Below are 10,457 nucleotides of genomic sequence, written 5' to 3'. Positions count from 1 at the left end.
ATAATCGCATTCTATTTCACGCCAAGATATTTCCATTTGTGTTCTTTATCAGACTTACTCGGGTGTACGTAGACATGTCTGTAAAATTCCCTCAGATTCCTGGTGTGTGTGTGTCCTGCTCCAATTCTCCAGCATACAAGTAACCTGGAGGGGAGGTGTTTGCACTGTCTGTCCTGTGAGGAGGGATGTGCTGATGCCTAGGGATCTCAAAGCAGCGTGGAAAGGAAAAGCGGAGCAGGACAGCAACGCTGCTAAGTCAGCCCCCAGATGTTTTACTGAATCCTGCCCCTGATGTCAGGGACTCCTCACTGCACTGGCTGCCTCCTAGCTCACCCTCCTCTAAAAAAAAAAAGTGCTAACACAGTGATGCAATGCATGACTTCCAATTCAAGTGAGCACAAAATTCACTTTGTCATTTTACCATATAATGGAAATTGCAGATTTGCTCATCAGTGTCTCCTGCCTTACTCTGCTCTTAAAATTACTCAGTTCTGAAAAGAATTCTTAAAATTACTCTATGTTCTGGAAGAAGTTGGATGTTTATTTGCCATACTTCATTGTATGTTTCATCAATAAGCTTTAAGGTCCTAACTGCACCTTGCTTATGAAAATAACTTAAGTCTAAGAAGTATTTGTTACTGGAAAATTATTGTTCTCTTATTGAATACTTATCACCACCACTATTGATGAGAGAAAGGAAATAAGTTCTGAGATTGCACACCCTGCTTTCAAAGCTAGGAAGTACTGGGATACAGACATTTTCTCACCTCATTCACAACACAGGATGCAAGATACTCACTATCTACCTCTTATTTACTTAGTTGTAATTGTACTAACTATGAATAATACATTGTACTGTTTAGTCATGGGTGATTTTATCATATTCCTCCCTAATATACCAGTCTTTACTGAACTTACCTTCCTAACATACCTGCAAAGAAAGGTTTCAATTTCATTGAGAGAAAAAGTAAAGAAAATAAACTGGCCTCAGTAGTTTAGTGAGCAATTCAAGGTGCAAGGGCTTGATTTGCCAGCATCATCTCTCTAGGCCCAGCTTCTACTGATTTAATTGCAGCTTCAAAGTTCAGCTCTTCTCTAAGTCAGACCACACAATTTCATGATGTGCAATCAGAAAATAAGTAATACATACGCACAAGCTGCAGAGAGAAGTGAACTGTCCAGCAGCACACATTCCTCTGGAACAGAAAGTGGAACAGCACTGCTGAGGTACTGACAAATATAACACTAGCTGAATAAATAGTGTAAAAAGTGCTCCTATGTAAAGAAAACATCCTGTATGTTTATTTGCTTAGAATAAATGAGAACTGGATAAATTCTGTAGTACCACCTAAATTAGATCTGGGTAAACTCTTAGGTGGTGTCCCTGGACAGTAGTTGATCTCTGAGCAGGATTTAACAATCTTTACTCCGAGATGCTTGTGCCCTTCCTGGAATTCATTCTCCTGATGCAAACATGTAGCATTCCCTCTGTCATAGGTAAGGACAGGCAGATCCTCCACACATAGAGCATGTCTCATACAAGGAAAAGCTGGGACAACTAGGATTCTTCAGCCTGGAGAAGCTTTGGAGTGGCCTAATTGTAGCCTTTCAGTAACTTAAGGAGCTGACAAAAAAGATGGGGAGAGGCTATTTACAAGGGCCTGGGTGACAGGAAAAGGGAGCATGGTTTCAAGCTGAGAGAGGTGCGAGATTAGATGTTAAGAAGAAATTCTTCCCTGTGAGGGTGGTGAGGCCCTGGCACAGAGTCCAGAGAAGCTGTGGCTGCCCCTGGATCCCTGGAAGTGTCAAAGGTCATGTTGGACGGGGCTTGGAGCCACCTGGGACAGTGGAAGATGTCCCTGCCCATGGCAGGGGTGGCACTGGATGATTTAAAGTCCCTTCCAACCCAAACCATTCTGAGATGCTATGATAATGAACTGTAGCTTAGCTTAGCTGTTAGCACTAGTGTGCCTGGGGAACATTAAGGGGGCCAGGAAAGTCAATGGCACCTGGCTTGTTCCAGCACTGGTGAGGTAGCAGAACCAGGGCAGCGACTGTCTTCGTGTCTTCTCGGGTGAAGCCACCCTTCCGAGTCCTGTGTTCAGTTTTGGTACCCGCACGGCAAGACAGACATTGAGGTGCTGCAGCCTGTCCGGGGAAGGGTCTGGAGCACGACTCCTATGAGATGCTTGGGGTTACAGGCCGGAGAAAAGGAGGTTTTTCCAACAACCAGCGCTTCGCTGTTGGCGCCGTTGGAGTTCCCTCGAGGGAGAGCGGTGCAGCCCCGAGGGGCGGAGGGCGCGGAGAGGCCCTGCCCTCGAGCCGCCCTTGCCCCCGGTCCTGCTCGGACCCCGGTCCTGCTCGGACCCCGAGCCTGCTCGGACCCCGAGCCTGCTCGGCCCTCGAGCCGCCCTGCCCCCGAGCCGCCCTGCCCCCGAGCCGCCCTGCCCTGGAGCCTGCTCGGCCCCGGAGCCGCCCTGCCCCCGAGCCGCCCTGCCCTCGAGCCTGCTCGGCCCCCGAGCCGCCCTGCCCCCGAGCCGCCCTGCCCTCGAGCCTGCTCGGCCCCCGAGCCGCCCTGCCCCCGAGCCGCCCTGCCCCCTGGGCTGCCCGGCCCCGGCGCGCGCCTACCGTCTCACTCTCGCGCTCCGCACGGTTACGGCTGGGCGCAGCATGGCTCTCCCCGCAGCCGCGGCGCTGCCTCTCCTATTCCTCTTTCACCTGACCGCCTCCTCCAAGCTCAACACCCCCAAGGTGCTGCTCCCTTTCACCCGCGGTACTCGCGTCAACTTCACGCTAGAGGCCAGCGAAGGTTGCTACCGATGGTGAGTGCAGGTGGCGCCGCCCTTTGTCTGCTTCTTTCCCCTCGCCGGCACCTGCGGCGGCTCCTCGGCCCGCGGCCGGGCCTAACGGCTCCCGAGGCAGCCGGGCCCTCTCTCGCCGCTTTCACCTCGCTGCGGGTGGGTCTGGGCGGCCCAGCAGTGCGGGAGCAGACATGAAGATAATCCCTAAAGGGAAAGATTGTTTATTTTGTGTAGTGGGGGTTAAACCCCCTGGAGAGGGGCAGTGTCTGTCTGCAGGCCGGGCCCTGAGCAGAAGGTCCCTGCTTGTAAAGGAAGCTTCCTGCCGTGACTCCGTGCCCGCCATGTGCCTCACATCCCGTTTGCCCCCACCCACACACCCCACACATATCCACCTGTTTCTTGTACTCCACACCCCCCCCACTTGCTTCTCTGTGTATGCCACACATACACACTCCACCTGCTTCTCCACCTGCCGTGCCCGCTCTGCCTCCACACGCCCCCATGTTCCCCCCTGCTGCCCCGCACAGCCGTGGTGACCCCTCACGCACATATCGCCACAGTCCCATGTGTGCGGGGACAGCGCCCAGAACTCGTGCTGCTACTGGGGAAATGCCCCTTCTCTCGCTGTAGCCAGTAATGAGGGTCCTGACAGCTTTGAGCTCAGGGTATGGACATAAAGGAGTCATAGCTAAGTCGGGACCCTCTCACTGCTGCTGTAAGTGTAGGTAACAGCACCCTTAATGGCTTCACATAGGGACAGTGAAGTCGAGTTTTAAAAGTGAAAGCTTTCCCGGTTTTCTCAGTGTTGAGCACGTGGGATGTACTCCAGGAACTTCTGGCTGGGAGCCCCCTTCCTGCCTCGCACGGCGGGGAGGACTGGGTAGTGCTGAGCACAGGGGCTGAAGGCAAATCCCACAGCATGTGCAAATTTAGAAAGTTCACAGTAGTTTTCATGTTAAACAAATATTGCCAACTCCTTGTCATTTCTGTCATGCTCCAGAATGGTAACTTAATCAGTCACGGGCAGGAGGTACCCACCTGAAAAAGAAGCGGCAGTTGAGGTATGTTTAGGGTGATACTTCTGTATGTGCCAGATGGATGCATGTAGCAGTTTTCAGTTGGTTTTCGTCTGGCAGTTACTGAAACAAGTCTTAAAAGGCTGTATTTTCATTCTGTCACTTTCTTTGCTTGGTTGTTGTACATTTTTCATTTCTGGGCTGGGTACAAACCTTTGGTCTGTGACAGTTTACATATTTGAGGGTGCTTACATAGAAGAGCAGTAATTAATTTTATCCAGAAGTCAACTAAGAGAAAGTTTCCAGATGAGCTGCATGTGGTCATGTGATTTAATTTTTAATGGACCGCTTTAGTGAAAATCTCACAACTGTGGGGTTTTTTTCTCTTTCCTTTCTTTAATTTTTTACGGCTACAGAGCCTTTAAAAGGATTTGGTTTGTGAGGTAAAGTACATTGCGTAAAGCTAAACCCCAGAACTCATTAAAGCACTAGTAAAATCTGGAAGTGTAGACTCTTTCCTGTTTGCCAGGGAGCTGTTAGGTGATGCTGGGCTGGCTCCAGCCATTCCTGCACATGCCAGGTGCTATCCAACTGTCAGAAGCTTGGAGATCTTTGCTAATCTCACTGAAGTCTACAAATTAAAAGATGTAAGATTGTTCTCCAGAGAAATGCCAGACTTGATCCATGTTCTTATTAGAGAATGGAGGTGATTTTTGTGCATTTCAGAGCATGTTCTGTTGGTGCTGTTCGCCGGTATGCAATGACTCATATCCCTCATACAGACAGGCCTCAACATCCTTTTCCATTCTCTCCCTCTGCCCTTCAGAGATGAATTTTGGTTGAGAATTAAAGAAACTACGCCTGATTCACCTTCAGTGTGCCGTCATTTTCTGTGGCAGGATTGTAAATGGGCATTTATTCACTTCTGCTTTGCTAGGCCTGGCAGGATGTGGGTTGTAAAACTCAACGTGTGCTCAGCAAACCCTCCGGAGGAAGCAAGGAGCTGTGTGTGTGTGACTGACTGAGCAGAGGCAGCAATTGCATCTGGGGCTCTCTCCCTCTGCATCCTTGTCCCCACAGCCTGGCACTGGGTGGGGGGGTTAGAAAGAAATGTATCTGGAGGAGCAGCACCGCAGCCACTTGCTGACAGTTTTCCTGCACTTCCTGTCTGAAGGAGCTGTTACTGGAGAGGGGCTGTTGAACTGAACAAGTTAGGAAGTACCAAATGCAATGGCTTGAGAAGGAGTGATTCTTCCTCACATTTGAGAAATGATGGGTGTGTTTGTGTTCATGAAAGCAGGGCTTTGAATGGAAATGGTCAGATTCAGGCCCTCTGTGTCTGGTGAGGGGACTGGGGATTTGTAATAGGGGAGATTGTGGGGTTAGAGGTGGCCTGTGTGAGCTGTTCTGGTTGTACAGCAGCATCTGTGATAGCAAATGGCACCTTTTGAAGGCCTACATTACTCATCTCAGACGTCCAGAATTCAGATGAGTGTCCCATTTCCTGAAAGATCAGTCTATAGCATGTTGTGACCTTATTTTTTCCCAGTTTCCCTTTCAGCCTCAAGTTTACCTCTGAAAGTAGAATATTTTCAGATTGTAGTGGTGTCTGAGAAGTCCACTGATTCAGAGGGAAAAGGTCAAGTTCTATCACTATCCCAGATCCCACCAGCAGATTGGGAGCAAGTGGTAAAGCTGGTAAAGCATGGCTCTGAAGTATTATCTGATTTTCAAGATGCTCATGCCTTCTGGAGTTTGGGTTGCCTTTATGTTAAAATTATTTTTTGGGAAAAGCTTTGTTGTCAAAGCACACACTGTTTCCATCTGTAAATATTGTATGTGGTACTATCTTCAGGCATAAAACACAGCCCATGCAGATGTATTTAGCATTTATATTGCATCTGTATTTGTCTTTTTATTACCTTAATCTAGAAATTACACCTGAAAGAATGAAAACATTTAGAAGCAGATTTTTCTCCTTGAAACCTGCTATACTAATATTTTCAGGGGGAGGAGGGGAACACATGCACAAAATCCACTTCCCCCCAAGGTACACACCATGACTGGATGTTTGTAGCAGAAATTATCTGCAGTGTACAAATATGTTTACACATTTCATTATTTCATAGAGTGTAGAACTGAGATACATGTGAGAGCTGGTGGAAATGAAGAGGAGTTTACTGTCACTTTAATGGAAAGTTTGTGTGTGCTACTGATGCCCTCACTGAGGAGGTTGTATCGAGGTAATTGCCATGGGAGAGGAGCTGGTGACAGAGTGATGTTGGAGCTGTGGGATGCCCAGATACTTCCAGAGAGCCCAAACTCATTTCACCCTGCACCCAAACAGCACCTCACAGTAGTTGGCTGGCAAATCCCATTTTCTATCTCCTTACCTTGTCATGTTTTTGCTGTAAATTGATCTTACTTCTCCGTGGGATATATGTGGTGGCTTGTGTTGCTTTTAAAAATTCGTGTCAGTAGTGTTGGTAATCTAGGAGTTATGCTGTTTCCTGGATCACCTGTTTTACCACAGGTCTAAAAAAAGCCTGTCTGACTCTCACTGAAAAATGTTTTGTGTGAGATACTGTTAACTTCCATATTATGAAGTGACATCTTAAATAATGTTAGTTATTCCCCTCTGTGCTTCTCACCTGCTCTGCATTTTGCTATTGTAAGGCACTGCAGTCAAGAGCAGGATGTTTTCCCTCTCCCTCACTCTCCTGGCTTTCCCCACCGGGCTGCAAGTTCTTGGAAGTGCCAGCACAAGCTCAGAGTTGGTTTGAAGTGTCATTGTTGGTAAAGTGAGAGGGGCTGTGTAGCTGTGGCTCAGGTGTGTGTGTGTTACCTGAGAGTGTTGGCTCAGAACCAGAGCAGGGGGTTCGAGTTTGTAGCAGAGGTGTTCTGACAGAGCCCAGGAGGCACAAGAAATAATGCTTATCTTAGCTGATGTGATCAGTGCAAGCTCACTGTTGAAAAAAGCTTTTCTTCAGTCTGAGCACCACCTGCCTGCTAAGGCAGACAGAAAGATTAGGGACTTGTTGATTTTTGGAAACTTTTCATTGCTGAACACCCATGGAATAAATGTTTTAAGACTTCTGCTTACTTTTTAGTCCCAAGAATGACTATATAATATCCCTGGTGTATTGGTCAGTCCAATCTTCCCAAACTCTTGGAAACTTTTACTGCCCAGTTTCCCTCTGACTACATATCTGCCCAAATGCCCGATAAAATTCTAAAAGATCAGATCAACTGACAGTCGTGGTGCACCTCCACAGAGGTGGACTTTTGCTGACTCAGTCAGCTGAGTTTAGTTTGAAGAGCTGGCAGAACAGTATAAAACACTGGAGCAGTAAGAATCAAAAGAGAATTGCCAGGTGGAGAAACAGAAATAGGTGCCTGGTCTTTGAACCAACTGATAAATAAATTAAGCGTAATCTAGTAAGGTATTGACATGTCGTGTTACAAAACAGGTGATAAAGAACACAGGCCTGGGTTTGGATAGATACGTGGATAAAATCTTGGCAGATAGCTCTGTGTCTGGGGCCATGGAGGGGGATGGAAATAATTAATGAAAAAAATTGACAAGAGGACTGCCAGCCTCTTTGCCAGTTCCATTCATTTCTCAGCAAGTAGGATTTTACTCTGAGGGAATTGTGAATTGAGGTCTTTTGTGAGCTTTTTTTTCCCCTTCCCTCCTCACTCTTCTTTCAAGTGCTTCCTCCCTGCCTTGCTGTTTCTTACAGGCACTGGCATGGTATCCAGAGCTAGTGCCAGAAATGCTTCTCAAGATCTAATTTTGCCCTCTGACAAGCCCAGCTCTCAGTGTCACACACTGACACACTGCTGAAGAGCTGCTGTAGTTGGCAGAGGATATAAACTGCAGTTTGTCACTTAAAGCTGAAGATTCTTTTTCTTGCGCATCTAGGACCCAATAGTGATCCAAGAGTAGTGCCTCTGTAATCCCCAGCCTGGTTGATTAATGCCTTTGCCTCTCTCTGCTTAGCCCTGCATCCAGGTAACTGTAAACAGAATATGCTTTTGATATTGCTGAATGATAGAGGGGCCATCAAATATTTAGTGTCTTCTGCTGGAAAAAAAACTACTCATGCATATTATTTTTAAATATAAATCCATAGGAAACCAAGCCTCAGAAAGGCCAATTTAAGTAAAATTAGTATTAAAAAAAAGACATTCAGCTGATACTCTACCTCTTAAACTACTGCTAGAAGCCTAATAGTGTCTAATCTCAGTTTCTTAGTGCAGTGACTGGCTTTTAACTGTAAAAGCGTGAAAGTTCCTTTAGAATTGTGGAGTGTATGTAAGTTTAGAGTGGAAATTTAATTTTTATTGATCTTTGTTCCTCCCTTTTTCTAGTCTGAAAAGTATCCTGTAATTAGATTCAGTTTTACAACACTGCTATTAGTACAAACCACAGTGGTTTTGTATTACAATTCATAGCCAGGTATTAAAAGAACAAATACAAACCACAGTGAAACCCCTGTTGTGTTGTAAACACAATCAGTTCCAGACTGCAAGAATGCAAAACCCTTAAATTAATAAAAAAAAAATATAATGGCAGAGAATATTAAACAGTGTAAAGAGCTAAATAAAAGTCAATTTCCTACATATAATACTTAAAAACACCATACAGACTAAGTCAAATGCACGTGCTCAGCTTCAAAAGCCAACCAGCCAAGTACAGGAAAAACATTACTTGTTCTGAATGCTAATGTTGTTTAAAGAAACTTGCTGAATATTGGAAAACTGTTTCATAGTTGCCTGAGAACAACAGGAAAATAACTAATTACTCACATTTAATTTCTAAAAAATATTTTTATTTTTTAGACTAAAGATATGTGTGCTACTAATGCAGAAAATCATATTATTTTAGGAGCAGTGTAAACCCTACTGTGAAAAATATGTACATATTTGTGTACATTGTTTAGGTATATAGAATAGGTACCGACAAACAATTTTCAGGTTTAAGCTTCTAATTGGTGTTTAAATTGCCTGTTGCATACTGCTATGGGCTGTTTTTTTCCTTGATCAGATAAAATACTTTGAAATTCTGTGTCAGCAGTTGGTACTGTTGTTTCAAAATCCTCTAAAACTATTCCTTATGTAAGCTCCCTCCCTACTGCTTGGAGCTTAAGGTTTGAAACAGGATTTGCAGTTTTATTGCAGTGGCTACAAGCAGAGGTCTGTGCTCATCTGGGCTGCAGCTGTTAACTCTCAGATAATTGAATGTGGTGTGATGATTTTTTCAATAGGTACAATTTTAGTTAAGGAGAAATTTACTTTCTCGCTGCTGTGGATTTGTTTGTTGTGCCAGTAAGAGAAGGAGGTAAAACCCGTGTCTAGGGATGCAGGCATTTATGACATTGCTGTTTGTTTGGAACTCCTATCCCGCTCCTTGCTGTGTTAGGGAATTTTCCCCACACATCCCAGGTAGCCTGTTTGTACATCTTCCAAAAGAAAAAATGTCCAAACCCATCCAGCTTCCTCATCTTCACCAGGAGGGATCCAGTTCCCAGTTTAGATTGCATTTTGTGTAGCGCTTTCATCAGAGCTGCTCTCATCATCCAGAGAAGCAATTCTTCAGCAGCTTTGTCACCCATCAGTGCTTGCTTTCATTGTTTTAATCCTTCAAAGGGCCCTTGTGAGCAGATCCCGGGCACACAGTGGGGGCTGTTTAGGGGCTGGGTGCCGGCACTGTCTCTCTCTTCCTGCCTGGCTCTGAGCTGTGATTGTGGCCAGGGAGGAACAGCCCGGGCACAGGGCTGGTGGTCCGAAGTGATTAGCATGGGCTTTGGCTGCTGGAACATTTCACTGGCTCTGCAGTTAGCCCTCAGATGCATATTGCTGCTGTCTCAGATTTACTTTCAAGAGGCTTGGGTACTAATAACTCTTCAAGTTTTGTTGTTATTTTATCTTGACGTTTTTGGCACCCTGGAAAGGAGAGCTGGGCTCCGCTCTGTAATGCCCTGGCCTGCTCCATGGGTTGAGGGGAAGGTTGTTTCATTCCGTGGTGGAGAGAATGCTGAGCTTGCCTGCCCTGCCTCTGGCCTGGGCTTTTCCCGTCCTCAGCCCACGTTTGCCTTGTCTGGGGTCCTGAAGGAGCTGCTGCCATCCAGCTCTTCCCAAAGTCAGCTGCTGACCATGCAGCATGTCCCAGGTGAATTGCTTTTGTGGCTTTGAAGGCAGAGCTGTGTGCTGACAGCACCCCACCCCACAGGTCGTCCACGCGGCCAGAGGTGGCGAGCATCGAGCCACTGGGGCAGGACGGCTTCCACTGCTCGCAGAGAGCGCTGGTCCAGGCGCGCTCCTCGCAGCCCACGCGTCTCACCGCCATCATCTCTGCTGAGGATACACGTGAGTCTGAGCAAAGCACTGCTTCTCCTGGGCATCCTGCCGTCCTCCGGCAGCAAAGCAGAGATTTACAGGTGCACACACAAATATCAGTTCCCATGCACAGTCATTTTAGACTTTCCATGGGTGTGGGTTTTAACTTCCGTTTGCCTCAGATAAGTGTTAATGATTTTAATGATACACTCAGGAAAAATGTAATTCTTAACACCCACCCCCTCAAAATCCACAAATAGATGGGGTGACGGAAATATAAAAAGGTATTTAATAAAAA

General features: G+C 46.4%; 1 protein-coding gene across 1 annotated transcript in view; it reads left to right on the top strand.

Moving 5' to 3' along the window:
- Window positions 1–2,634: 2,634 nt before the first annotated feature.
- The window catches only part of NUP210 (nucleoporin 210), a 50,045-nt gene continuing 42,222 nt past the window's right edge, over window positions 2,635–10,457 (top strand). Inside the window, exons 1-2 of the mRNA XM_014261091.2 lie at window positions 2,635–2,822; window positions 10,053–10,189. Coding sequence (XP_014116566.2) covers window positions 2,671–2,822; window positions 10,053–10,189 — 289 coding nt within the window. The 5' untranslated portion in view covers window positions 2,635–2,670. The remainder of the gene's footprint in view (window positions 2,823–10,052; window positions 10,190–10,457) is intronic.

Source organism: Pseudopodoces humilis, chromosome 13 (genome assembly GCF_049639895.1).
Source record: "Pseudopodoces humilis isolate 2021_Gansu_Grassland_sample_001 chromosome 13, ASM4963989v1, whole genome shotgun sequence".
In the NCBI taxonomy this organism is placed as follows: Eukaryota; Metazoa; Chordata; class Aves; order Passeriformes; family Paridae; genus Pseudopodoces; species Pseudopodoces humilis.
Note: the sequence above shows the minus strand (reverse complement) of the source record. Positions and strands in the feature narration are given on the sequence as shown.